This window comes from Crinia signifera, chromosome 1 (assembly GCF_055691185.1).
Source record: "Crinia signifera chromosome 1, ASM5569118v1, whole genome shotgun sequence".
NCBI lineage: Eukaryota > Metazoa > Chordata > Amphibia > Anura > Myobatrachidae > Crinia > Crinia signifera.
Window position 1 is genome coordinate 113418427 of NC_139217.1, and position 14570 is coordinate 113432996.

The following is a 14570-nucleotide window of genomic DNA, read 5'->3' on the forward strand; positions in this document are numbered from 1 at the left end:
GGTTACCATATATACGTGTATTACCTATGCCTCAGAAAGAAACCTTTCGTAAAGCTGTAGCCTTAACATTGTGGTATAATTTCAAGATACTTTCATAATGTCATCCCCCTTTTAGAGATAATAATATCCTTTTATAGAATATACTTTACATATACTGATATGCACTCTTAAATGCTGTATTGGGATGTGTGTGACTCCCTCAACCCTTATTTAAGTATATTGTTAAATTGTGTGTTCTCTATTTGAACCTACTCTATATTTCGGTGTTTAAACACTGCCTATACATGTTTGTCATTTTGTATAATTTGCAGTTCTACAATAAAGTACGTTTAAAAAAAAAGATGAGTTATAACAGGTGGGCAGGGAGTGTTACCGCAGTACACAAGAATGGCTGCTAAATCAAAAGTGCAAATATTTAAAGGTCAATTTTAGCATTACTTTGTACATTCCTTATAATACAGTATGTCAAAATATAGTGCCAATGTGCCACAAAACAACAAATAAAAAATCTGTAACATGAAAAAAAACACATTTTATTGCACTTAAGTTATAAGAAAATAAAATTTCTAAGTGAATCAAACCATAGACACAATCCCTTTAAACATAGTTTTCCTCCATCACATCAGGTTGTTACATAACTGTAAAATGAACAAAATGGAATCTGATTATTTTAAAACCAGAATATAAATAATAAAACAAAAATATAGGATGAGGAGGAAAAAAAAGTCTAAGAAAAAAAAATCCAAAAGATCGCATAGGATACAGTGTTAAACAACTTTTCACAGTTCAGCTTGAGTTGTGACTTTTGGAAAATGAGGCAAATTATTTGACAATTGTACGGTTTTGTTTATTTGCACGTGAAGCTCGCACCGCAAAAAAAAAAAAACCTATTTGCCATCTGCTTCATTTGTCAACTTGCCCTTTTTAACTGTAACAGTTGTTTTCCACCCAAATACTGTCATTTATTGAGCCTGACCAGCAACTTCATTTTCAGTTTGGTTTTTTTTCTTGCTTTTTTTATTTCATTTTTTTTCAACATTTTTGTCAGTTGTGTTATGCAAATTTGTTACATTCACCACAGCCTCACAACAAAAAGAAAGTTCCCAACAGAACAGGCTATGACAGCTTTGTTCTATGGAATGTTTACATTTTGCTCAAAAACAAGAAAATAAGCTTTGCACACTCAAATCTTATTTCATTTTTTTTTCTTTGCAAGCAAACTTCACTCTTAACGTCTGAAACTGTCCCACTTTCGGCCTCTTAGAGGCACAGCGGACTCAAATTTCAGTGGCAAAAAGTATTTTTTTTCTGTATCCAAACTAGAAGAAATTTGGAATTCAGTCTGGGACTAAAACGTCACAGCAGTAAAATAATAATAAAAAAAAAATTTGCTTTTTTTTTCCTCTCCTTTCATTTAGCAGCATAAATATGTTTGGCCACTGGCAATACAGTACAGCTGTGGGACAACAATCCCATTTATAAAGACCTACTGCTAGCACCAGCATCAAGATTTATATCCGTCTGAGAACGTAAAGACAAGCTTGCCACCCCAGAGCAACATATGCAATGAAAAATGTAGATGGAAGCAACAGTAAATAGAGAAACAGAGGCTAATACTGTGATTGATTGACATTGGCAATAGTCGTCAAACAAAAAAAAAAGTGATAAAACTGTACAAAAACAATTCACAGTAAAGTTTTCAGCATTTTCAAAACCAGAAAATGACTTTGTTTCAACTGCTCTCTTTCAAAGTCAACCAGTGATTTATCAGGGTCTAGCTTTTAGGACAGTTCACCAAATATCATGAAACTACTGGTGCTGCCTTTGTGACCAATTTGTGACATTTAGAAATAATTGCACCTGGTTTGATTTTGAGAGTCCTCCTTTTTGCAAAAGAAAAAGGTAGCCCATGTCAAAACGGGAAGTCATTTTGTGACAAGATGTCTTCTCATCCAACATGTGTAGGTCTTTGCGTTATGTTGCCCCAAGCCTTAATCCTGTTTCACCGAGGCCAATGAATATTTTTGGAGGGAACGGCTGGGTAAGGAGGAGGAGGCAGAAAAGGGGGGTGGGTGCATCAGTCTAGAAATTTGGACAAATGGATTTTCCCAGCCTTCACTTCATGTCCACGTCAAAGTCCAACACCAGCAGCTTTGTCTCCTCAGTCCCATTTCTGCTACCAACAGCACAAACCAGCTTTGTGTTGGAAGCTCGAATTCGCCACACAACACCTCCACTTCCACCACTTTCCAATGTGACCAGGTTCCGAATAAATTCACCCGTTTTCAAGTCCCACAGTTTTACAGTCCCATCGTCTGAACTGGTAATTACAAAATTCTTGTTGAACTGTAAACAAGTCACAGCACTTTGATGTTTGTTGGGACCTAGGGAAACAAATATGAGAATAGGTAATATTTCTCATGATGGCTAGATAAAAGGAGAACGCGTTAACTTCTAAACTCTATCTGCAATTTGGTTACATAGAAATGTTCATGAGCCAGGAGGGGAGCAATAATTTCTTCTGCCCAAGTTATTACTACACACAATTTACAAAGCCGAGCTTGTACTAAAAATTTCTGCAACAGGATTTAGGTACCACAATATATCAGAAGTAATCTTGAAACGGTTAGGTCATTTCATAAGAGACAGATTGCATGTATCTTCTAGTGCAATAAAATTATTTTAATGATCAAATTGGATGGCAGACCATAAGAAAAAAAATGGATTTGAGAAACTATCATTCAATCCCTGTATTTATCTAGGGGTTATTTGCACCTTAGCAGACCAACTGACTTAATTGGACTGAGAGGCAGCATAAGCTGTCTAGTCAAATAAATCAAGTAAGCAGAACGGTGAGCACTTCCTTCCCTAAGAATAGATTTGGAGAGGAAGAGAAGAAAAAGAGGAATTTGGTACCTACCGGTAATTCCGTTTCTCTGAATCCGCAGGGGACACTGGCGTTCACGCTGGGTAATAGAGGTGGATGGCTGGGAACTGGCACACTGTAACTTTAAACAGCTGGCTCCTCCCCTCTAGTACCCACAATCCCCAGTTAGGAAAATTGGAACGAGAGGAAGGACACCAGGCTTACCATTAAACTGTTCACAACATATATACAAACATATACATATATACAGACCACAAAAACTGTACACACTTGAGAACAATGACCAGCAGGCGACCAGAGTAGGGAGGGAGGCCAGTGTCCCCTGCGGATTCAGAGAAACGGAATTACCGGTAGGTACCAAATTCCTCTTTTCTCTATCATCCGGCAGGGGACACTGGCGTTCACGCTGGGGAGGTTCCAAAGATTCCCCCTTGGGCGGGAGAACTCGGAGGAGCCTGCAAAACCAACCGACCAAAATCCGCCGCTGAAGAGGCGAACGTGTCGAACCTATAAAACTTAATGAAGGTGTGAGAGGACGACCATGTAGCCGCTCTACATAGTTGAACTGAAGACGCGCCTCGACGCGCCGCCCACGAAGTACCCACCGAACGGGTGGAATGAGCTGTGATAGAGGGAGGCGGAGCCCTACCCTCAGCCAAATAGGCCTGCCTAATAGTGAGCTTGATCCATCGAGCTATGGTCTGCTTAGACGCCGGCCAACCCCGTTTATGGGCGTCGTACAAGACAAATAGGCCGTCTGATTTCCTCAATGACGCTGTTCTAGACACATAAACTCGCAAGGCTCGGACCACATCAAGGGAGACCGATTGCGGGTCGGAGTCCGTAAAGGCAGGGATGACAATCGGTTGATTCACATGGAATGAAGTAACCACCTTAGGCAGAAAGGATGCTCTTGTACGAAGCTCCGCCCTGTCCGAATGAAAAACAAGAAAAGGTGCCCGGCAAGACAGAGCACCCAACTCTGAGACCCTCCTTGCCGAAGCCAGAGCCAATAGTGTAACTGTCTTCCATGTCAAAAATTTTAAATCTACCTGCTCCAAGGGCTCAAAAGTACCGGACTGTAGGAAACGCAGAACTAAAGGCAGATCCCACGGTGGTGTAGGAGGAACGAAGGGGGGCTGGACTCTGGCCACCCCTTGTAAAAACGTCTTGATTTCTGACAATGAGGCCAGCTTCTTCTGGAACAGGATGGACAGCGAAGAAACTTGTACCTTCAGGGAGGCTAGACGAAGTCCTGAGTCTAACCCCGACTGCAGAAATCGAAGTATCCTAGGCAGATGGAAACTCCTGAACGGGTAACCCCGAGCGGAACACCAAGTGGAATATGCACGCCATATCCGATGATAATGCTTAGCAGATACCGGCTTACGGGCCGCCATCATCGTAGGGATTACCGACGCCGGTATCCCCCTCTTCCTTAAGATGTCTTCTTCAATAGCCATGCCGTTAAACGGAGAGGCTTCAGCGCCGGGTGCAGGAATGGTCCCTGCTGGAGGAGATCCGGCCTGTCCGGAAGTGTCCAAGGCTGGTCTATGAGTAGCGACTGAATCTCGGCGAACCAAGTGCGTCTGGGCCAGAACGGGGCAATCAACACGGCTCGGACCCCTTCCCTTCTTATCTTTTTGAGGGTCCTTCCTAGGAGCGGAATCGGAGGAAACAGGTAGACGAAGTTGAAGGGCCACCGAACCTCCAGAGCGTCCACTGCCCAAGCTCCTTCGTCCCTTGTTCGTGAGACATAACGAGGAAGTTGATGGTTCTGCCTGGAGGCCATGAGATCTATCTGAGGTAGACCCCATCTCCTGACCAGCTCCTGAAACACGTCGGGATGCAGAGACCACTCTCCCGGATGGAACTTCTGCCTGCTCAGAAAGTCGGCCTCCCAATTGTCGACTCCTGGAAGGTATACTGCCGACAGAATCACTTCGTGTCTCTCCGCCCAGTCTAGGATCCTTGCGGCCTCCTTCATGGCGCCCCTGCTCTTGGTGCCTCCTTGTCTGTTGAGATACGCGACAGCCGTCGCGTTGTCCGACTGGACCTTGACTGTCTTGCCCTGAACAATGTCTGGAACAGCCAGTAGAGCGTTGTGAATCGCCCTGAGCTCCAGGATGTTTATGGGCAGACTTGTTTCCCACTGACTCCAGAGGCCTTGCAGTCGACGATCCAGAATGACTGCGCCCCAGCCTGTGAGACTTGCGTCTGTTGTCAGAACTAGCCAGTCCCATATGGCGAACCGGCGGCCCCGAGTCAAATTCTGTCTGTGTAGCCACCACAGCAGTGATGACCTTGCTCGACTGGATAGTTGTACCCTCCGATGTATGAACAGGTGAGAACCTGACCATTGACGAAGCAAGTCCAACTGAAGGGTTCGAGAGTGGAATCTCCCGAATTGAAGCGCCGGAAAGGCTGCCACCATCTTCCCTATCAGCCGAATGCAAAGTAGGATCTGAACTCTCTTGTGGAGTAGAATCTGACGCACCAACAATCGGATGGAGGCAATCTTGTCCTCTGGTAGGAATATTCTCTGTGCTCTGGTATCTAGCAACAGGCCCAGGAATTGTAGGCGTTGGGACGGCACTAACGATGACTTTGGATAGTTCATTATCCACCCGTGCTGCGTCAGGAACAGAATTGTTTTGTGAGCATGCTCCTGCAGAAGAGACGGAGATGTTGCCTTTATCAGTAGGTCGTCCAAGTACGGCACAATATTGATGCCCTGAAGCCTCAGACAGGCTAGCAGGACTGACAATAGTTTCGTAAAAACTCGAGGGGCTGAGGACAGCCCGAACGGAAGGGCGCGGAACTGGAAATGCTCCAGACCAACAGCGAACCTGAGAAAAGATTGATGGTGAATCCATATAGGGACGTGGAGGTACGCATCCTTTATGTCCAAAGAAAGCAAGAACTCCTGAGGCTCCAGAGAGGCTATAACAGAGTGTACTGACTCCATCTTGAAAGGATGGTACTGGACGTACAAATTGAGTGCCTTGAGGTTTAAGATGGGTCTCGCGGATCCATCCGGCTTGGGAACCGTGAATAGATTTGAGTAAAATCCTCTTTCCCTCTCCTCGAACGGCACCGGCATAATCACTCTGGATTTCAAGAGCTTCTCCATAGCGCCTTGCAACTGTATTCTCTTCTCTTGCTCGCGTGGCAGAGCAGTTGTGAAAAATCTTGAAGGTGGGGGACCCGCAAACTGAATCCTGTATCCGTCTGAAATGAGCAGACGGACCCAAGGATCCGACGTGGTGGCAAGCCACTGTTGTCGAAACTCCAAAAGACGGGCCCCAACCTGGGAATCCCCCAGCATGGCTGGAGGATAGTCACGCTGCAGGCTTCTCCTGGGGCTTGGGCAACTGGGCCCTGGCCGCAGGCTGACCTCTTGTCTTTCCACGGGACCCACGAAAGGAAGAGGACGAACCTCTTCCCCTGCCGCGAAAGGACTGCTGCGGGCGAAAGGAATTGAACGAGGGCCCCGCGTACTGACGTCTCGCCGGAGGAGCAGATGGCAGAAAAGCCGACTTACCTCCCGTGGCCTGGGAAATCCATTTGTCCAACTCAGGGCCGAACAACATGTCCCCAGTAAAAGGCAAAGCTTCTACCGCCTTCTTTGACTCCATGTCCGCCTGCCAGGACCTCAACCACAAGGCTCTTCTGGCGGCGATAGAGTTGGCCGATACCCTGGTAGCAACCGTAGTGATGTCCTTGGATGCGTCTGTAAGAAAATCTGCCGACTCGCGGATATGTTCCGCCAGTACCTTCAGTTCCTGGCGGGGAACACCCGCATCCAGACCCTGAACCAGTTGGTCAGCCCATTTAGAAATGGCCTTACTTACCCAGGCTGACACCACCGCTGGTCGCAACTGGGTTCCTGCTGCCACATAGATGGCCTTCAGTGTATTTTCCAGCTTCCTATCCGCAGGGTCCTTTAAGGACGTAGCCCCCGGAACCGGCAGGGTAGTCTTCTTGGACAACCTCGAAAAGGAGGCATCCACAGGAGGAGGCGTCACCCACTGCGCTAGCGCAGACGGTTGAAACGGGTATAAGGAAAGAAATTTCTTCGGAACCTGGAACCGTTTATCCGGGTTCTGCCATGGTGAATTAAGTTGTTCCTGTTTAGGAAAAGGAAAAACCACCAGCTGCTTAGGACGTACCTCAAACAGCTCTAAATCCTGGGACACGGGTTCCGGCTCCTCCGGGAAGTTAAGGACCCGTTTAACAGCAACTATAAGCGCATCCACCCCTGCCGGGGCTTGTTCTGGCTCAGCTGCAGGCTGGACCTGATCATCATCCTGGTCCGGATCTATGTCGTCTGCTAGAAACTCCTGTTCCTCCGCGGAATCATCAGAGTCCCGCAGAAGTAACGGCCGTTTTGGCCGCCTCTGTTGTAGAGAAGGAACAGACATAGAAGAAACAAATGAATCCATGGATCTAGTTAGAGAAGAGACCCAGGCTGGCTGAGCCACTCTGGATTCAGCCAGTTCAGAGGAAAGCTGAGACATGGCCCCCACTAATGTGGAAGCCCATGCAGGAGGAGCAACAGGGACCTCAGAAGGACCCTGTGATATGCCCCTGCATGTTTCACAAGTAGTAGCTTTACCCTCAGCAGAGGACTGTGTAAACTTTACACCACAAGCGATGCATATGAAGGCTTTCTGAGCAGCCTTAGTGGATGCCTTGCCAGTCATGTTTTCAAAGCACTTACACACACCTCACACACAGATAAGACAGGGAGGGGTGTAAGGACCCAGGGACTGTAGGCACCAGAGGGAAGACTAAGCCTCCTTGATAGCAACCCAAAAAACCTTCCCCCCACACAAAGCTATAAAGCCACCAGAGGGGATACAAGGGTTAACGTCCCACTGTCTTGTACACCTAAGCAGGAGAGAGGTGACAAGCAGAACAATGCCTCAGAATATAGCTAGACACAGCAATATTCCCACATTTGTAAAACTAAGCACTGCCAAGTCCCCCTCACCGCGGCATTACATTTAAAATGGCGCCCGCCGCGTGCGGTACCGCGTCTGAGCAGCCTCACACAGCGATATACCGCTATATCCCCGCTACGCTGAGCCTCCCAGCCAGCAAGGTTTTAACCCCTCTGCACCTGCTGGGAGACGCGACAGCGGGTTAACATGCGGCGCGCTGTGTGAAACACAAACAGCACGCCCCGCTGAAAGGGTACTCACTGTTAGTGACTGTGTCCTGGGGCTCTCCGGCGTCACAGGCAGGCAGAAGGTGTCTGACGGTCCCTTTGGTGGGGGACCGCAGGAACACAGTTAGGCTGGCAGGCGTCTTTTAGCAGAGACCCTGACAGTCAGTGCTGGCTAACCAGCGCGCCAAGCTCCCTAGCAGGGATGCGAAAAATACTCAGAAACTGAGATAAATTCCCTAGCAGGGAAAATGCCAGAAAAAAATGCCCAAAAGAGATGCAAATACAGGAGAGAACTCCTGCGTGGCCAGCTCCCGAGCACAATTTTTCTAACTGGGGATTGTGGGTACTAGAGGGGAGGAGCCAGCTGTTTAAAGTTACAGTGTGCCAGTTCCCAGCCATCCACCTCTATTACCCAGCGTGAACGCCAGTGTCCCCTGCCGGATGATAGAGAAATGAGGGCTTTCATTCTGAAGAAAACATTTTATTCTAACTGAAACTATTCTTATAGTATTTCAATGATCATATATAAACCATTTGATATGTAACCAGGTTGTCATAAACACTGTATATCCTAAAGATTGAATAGATTTGACATCTTCAAATATAATTTACTAGGTCATAAACTTCCATCTTAGCTCAGTTGTCACTTTGTGGACAAAGAGTGGCACGAAAGGATCAATTATCAAAGAAATTTCAGTGCAGTATTGGCTAGATACATTTTAGAAGCAGTATTAGCTGCTAAGAAGCCAAAATGATATAAAATGATGGTCACGGTCACATAACTTGCCTGGCTTACTGTATATTTTCTAAAGATTGTTTTTACAATGATTATAATAATTAATGATAAAGACTCCGCTTACCTTGCAATGTTTGTAAACACTGTCCTGTTTTAATGTCCCATATTTTAACAGTAGAATCTGCATTTCCAGAGACAAGAATGTTGTCCTTTAGTTCCATTCCACTGGTTAGTGACTGGTGCCCGGTAAGGGTGTGAATACAATTCCCAGTCTCTACGTCCCAGACTCTGATTGAGGTATCCAAAGAGCCACTCACAACATGGATGCCATCAAACTGCCATGGAAAAAGCCAAAATTACAAATAAATTATTTATGGAGAACAATTGTACAAAGAACAAATATCAGTTAAGAGAATCCAGCAAGAGAGAGAATGCTCTTCTTCATTCGCAACGTATAAAGGAAACATGACCTTGAAATATATTCACATGGTGCTAATTGGGAACAACCAAATTCTTCTGGTTGTCCCCGGTGCCCTCGGGATTAAATGGATATCCTTGTGTGAAAGCAGACTGCGGCACATGGAGGACTTGATAAGAAATTCAAAGTGGCATTTATTGACTAAATGCGGTGTCCAACGTTTCGGGGTCTCAATCGCCCCTTTTTCAAGGTGTGGGTGTAACCTGTACACCCACACCTTGAAAAAGGGGCGATTGAGACCCCGAAATGTCAGACACCGCATTTAGTCAATAAATGCCACTTTGAATTTCTTATCAAGTCCTCCGAGTGCCGCAGTCTGCTTTCACACAAGGAGATTATATATATATATATATATATATATATATATATATATATATATATAAAAATTATAGACTCCCAACTTTACTCTGGGACAGGGATACCATCCGGAAACTTTACATGACTGTACAAAAGATTTCTATGACGGAACCTGCAATATTTAAGGAGTAGAAGCAACAACACACACTATGGGGTCGATCACGGTACCGGGTGCACTTTATGGTGGACGTAGTTCGCCTAAAAGCGCTCGCACCTCCATAGGGTTGAGCGCAAATTCGACCCAGATCGGGTTAAGTCAGGTGCCTTTGCCAGCGTTTAAACGGCACCTTGCAACCTTTGCAGTTAATAGGTTCAACCCCTATAAATCTGATTTGCCAAAAAAAAAAAAAAACTTCTTGTACTCAAGCGTTACTGGGCAATTCTGAAACCATTAAAATGGTAGGCAGGTAGAGCAGCCACATTTCCACCCATTTATCCCATACACATACACTTGTTCCTATAACATAGTAGAATATGTCAATTTACTGAACATACAAAGGGTCGCCTGGGTGCCGTGTCCTCCATCATGTACCCTTACCATTTACGGTGGTGTCACACCAGATCATTTTCAGCTTCAGAAGCTGGCTAATTTATTTAAGCAGAGGTGGAAGCTGGTTTTAAATCTCACAGTCTATCCTGAGCCGATAAAACACTATAAAAAATCTACTGAAACACATTGTATTTTATTTCAGGGGCAATTTTATTAGGTGTGTGGACACTTGTCCCAAACTCTTCTTCCAGTCTTTCTAAAAACCAACTGCATGACATCCTGTCCACTTTATTTAAAGGCATGGAGGATTTTAATTTGTGGCAACAATACTGCTCTTTAAACATCCTTGTTTACAAACCCATAAATCAAAATAACATGATCTGTGATGCGGAAGAGACAGAGGCTGACCTGGTTTTCCCAGAAAACAATTTTAATTAGGTTAGAAATAACCCTTTTTACAGTAATGACAGAAATATGCAGATAATTAGTGACCCACAATGGCACAGCCAATAATTCCATGAATTCAGATGTTCCTTATAACTAGAGGGCATCTTTGTAGGCACGGTAGAGCAAGGAACCCAACAGTAAAGAACCACTGTAATGAGCAATGTCTATACAAATCATTATAGCGTTTATCTATAAGTATTTATACTATTTTTCAGATCTACACTATGATCTGTTGAACTTTAAGACAGATATATTTAAATGAGCTGTGCGTACTGATCTGATAAAAGCTGATCTGATTATCGGATCAGTTTAAACTCGTACACACTTAGAAATTTCTAGCTCATTGTGTAGTTTATTCATGACACCTTAATGGGATCGAGAGGTTGGGAACAATTTAGCTTGTGTGGCACATCAGATCCTGAAGCTGTTTATGGGCGAATGCTCCTGCATGCACAAGTCCGAATTTAGACCTGATCACAGGGCAAATTTGTTCTCGAAGTGAGCAAAAACATGCTGCACTGCAGGTGGGGCAGACATAACATGTGCAGAGAGAGTTAGATTTGAGGTGTAATCAAACTGAAATCTCAATTGCATTGTAAAAATAAAGCAGTCAGTATTTACCATGCACAGAAACAAAATACCTCTCGCTGCACCTATTACATATTCCACCCCACCACCATGTTTTTGCCCATTTGAAGAACAAATTTGTCTTGCAATCAGGTCTGAATTAGGCCCACCATCAAAACATAGGACAGAGAAGCAGGCTTTAGTGTTGTGAAAGAGGTTGCTCTTACCTGTAAGGAATAGACTCTATTTGTGTGGCCTTGCAGTGTGTGTAAACAGGTTTCAGTCTCTGGATTCCAGACCTTCACCATAAAATCATAAGCCCCACTAACTACTCTCCGTCCATCGTACTGAACACAGCGGACAGCTGCTACATGTCCCATAAGAACATGCAAGCACTGGCCTGTCTCAATATCCCAGACACGAAGGGTAGCATCTCGTGACCCGCTCACCACCCTGTATGAAAAAAAACACAAAATATAAAAACTGAAATATCAATGCAAGTCCAACAACAATGTGCCAATATGCAAAAGATAGTGGGACACCTGCTGAAGTTAAATGGATTGCTAAGAGTAGATTCACGGTGAGCACGATTATGAGGTACACATTCCACCTTACAAACGATAATGGTTATTCGTTTCTTAAACCTCCATAACCAGAGCTCAGCTGTAACACAGACACTACAGGTTGCACTTTTTCCTGATGCATGCTAGTATAGATTTACACAATTGCTCAATCTATTGCAGGCAGAACACTACTTAAGGCTTTACATTGCTTGATTAATGCACCATAGAACTATGCACCATAGAACTATGGGGGTAATTCCGGTAAAATCGGTCCCCACGCACGTTCACACGGTGGACCGATGTTTTTTTGACTGGGTTTGGGGGCTGGACGAGGTGTGCCGGGGGCTGATGTCACATGACATCAGTCGCCCTGCCCTGTCTTTGGCCGGAGGACCACAAATATAAGTCAGTCTCCACTGACTTATATTTGCGAGCCCTGGAGAATTCATTTGATGGCTGGTTGTGAGGGGATACAACTGCATGGGGGGCCGCATTACAAGGACTCGATAAGCTGCGAGTTTTGCAGGTTACAGAGTCAACCCAAATCACCCCGTATATGCATCAAAGCGAATCAATGTATGGTTTTTCTTTTGCAATAGAAAATGATCCAAATTCTAACCTTTTTTCATGCAGATGCATGCAGCGCACAGTGGACGTATGCCCATAGAGAGTGTGTATACATTCTCCAGTCTCTGCATTCCATACTTTTAACGTTCTATCTGTAGAACCACTAATAATGATATTATCTCTCATTTGGGATGACCAGACTCCACCCGTGTGTCCAACCAGCGTTCGGAGACACTGCAAAGAGAAAACAGAAAGCTGAAATTAAAATGCGTTAGTGAGCAAATAGAGCACATGAATGGAGATAGTCTAGAATTTTTAATAAACTATATAAGCATTAAAACTAAATATAAGCACTAAAGAATATAAACTATTTTTTTTTTAAATGACAAGAAAACAACAAAAACCTGTGATGTCTACACTAAAACCTGTCAGTGAAGACAAGTAGTAACAGCATAAATATAACCATGTGTGTTAAAGCAACACGACAGACAGACACACTTTTCATTTTGTAACTTAAATAAATAGCATCTCTGATGCGTCTCCCATAACTGCATACAAGAGTACTCATGTGCCACTAACCTACTTATGGAGCTCTCTGCCTCGCCCAATCAGACGCTCCCATACACACTTGCTAAAAATTAATATCTTTACATCAGTCTACACCACAGGTTCTCAAAGTCGGTCCCCAGGACCCCACACAGTGCATGTTTTGCAGGTCTCCTCACAGAATCACAAGTGAAATAATTAGCTCCACCTGTGGATCGTTTAAAATGTGTCAGTTGGTAATGAGTCAGATGACCTGGAAAACATGAACTGTGTGGGGTCCTGAGGACCGAGTTTGAGAACCACTGGTACATGATTTCCAATGTGCCACACTCCCACTGCCCAACTGAAAGCTTCCTCTAGCTTATCTGCTCTGTTTCAGGAATGCCCTGTCCAGCAGGGCAATGTGACACCTAACAAATAGTCAATTACCATCTAAAAATACAGCCACAATACAATTTGGTACTGTTCAATGTTATAACAGATACATTTGCAACAGAATATGGCAGAATTTGACAAACAAAAGGTCTTGATTAGAGACCCCCTGTATCGGTAATATACAACTTATGTTTCACTACCTTTGTGAAATGAAGCTTTTCTATATTGTATTTAGAGGAGGGATAATACGATCTCCTCCACAGAGCATTAACAATCAGTGGGAAAAGGCTGTGCAGAAGAATGTGGACAGACAGGGAGTGTCTCCCCCAGGCATCTTATTACACAGGCCAGCCACACCGCTCCTCTATACAAGCAGAGCTTCAGGCTGTCAGGAAGCTACCAGATAAGTACATCTGTCTTCCTGAGCACGCTCTTTTAAGTAGCTTATATGGATATTTTACAAACAGAGAAGACAAATAAAACATTAGTGTGAATGAAAGGATAGCAGAAAGCTGTCAGATATCTCTATTATTAATGTTACAACATTGCAGAAGCTTGCAGGCCAGACAGCAAGATGGCCCCTTTAGTAAAGGAAATAGCTCATCTAATAGTACATTTTCCCAGGCAGATTACGAAACATGCAGAGACTTGATGGTAATGCATATCACATATGCTCCATCACAGCCTATAGAAAGCTGAATAAAGGGGGAGGTTCCGTGATCGATATACGCGCACAATTACACATCCCAAATTATTATGATCCCTGAGTTAGTACTTTGTTGGGCCACCTTTTGCCCTTGATAAGGCTAGAATTCTTTTAGGGGATTGGGATCATTGGACAGACATACATTAAGGTCTCTAAGCATTAGGTTGACATGGTCATTGGGTTGACATGGGGTAAGTCGACATGGGGTTTTTCGCTTTTCTGTCCCAGATGTCGACACAGTCAATATGGATACTAAAAAAGTGCACCACGTCCCCTCGCATGGCTCGCCATGCTTCAGGCACAGTGCCTAGGCTCGGCATACTATTTTATTCTCCCCACCACACCCTAGTGGGTGGTAGGCATGAAATACTGTCTGTGGGCACGTCGGCTCAAATACAGTGAAAAACCCCATGTTAATCTTTTGACTGTCGACCTTCCTCATGTCAACCTAATGACCTGTTGACCTAACCCATGTCGACCTAATGCTCGGTGACCTACAGTAGTGACCATATCCCTTTTTGGCATAGATAAGAACAGTCCATATACTTTGTGGTGACTAGCCCAAATATGAACAATCTGCATCATATTTCCTCTACCAGCAGAAGAGCTGTGATGATGTAAGAAGGACCCAGGCCTGATGTGTTGTGGCTTCATAGCCTCACCTTACCAACCAACTAA

General features: G+C 44.5%; 1 protein-coding gene across 5 annotated transcripts in view; it reads right to left on the reverse strand.

Moving 5' to 3' along the window:
- Nucleotides 1-512: 512 nt before the first annotated feature.
- Nucleotides 513-14570, reverse strand: part of FBXW7 (F-box and WD repeat domain containing 7) — a 229733-nt gene continuing 215675 nt past the window's right edge. For all 5 annotated transcript variants that reach the window (XM_083171656.1, XM_083171664.1, XM_083171672.1 and 2 more), the window contains 4 exons: nucleotides 12318-12499; nucleotides 11363-11588; nucleotides 8921-9131; nucleotides 513-2384 (listed from right to left, as the gene is read on the reverse strand). In XM_083171656.1, coding sequence (XP_083027782.1) covers nucleotides 2116-2384; nucleotides 8921-9131; nucleotides 11363-11588; nucleotides 12318-12499 — 888 coding nt within the window. In that variant the 3' untranslated portion in view covers nucleotides 513-2115. The remainder of the gene's footprint in view (nucleotides 2385-8920; nucleotides 9132-11362; nucleotides 11589-12317; nucleotides 12500-14570) is intronic.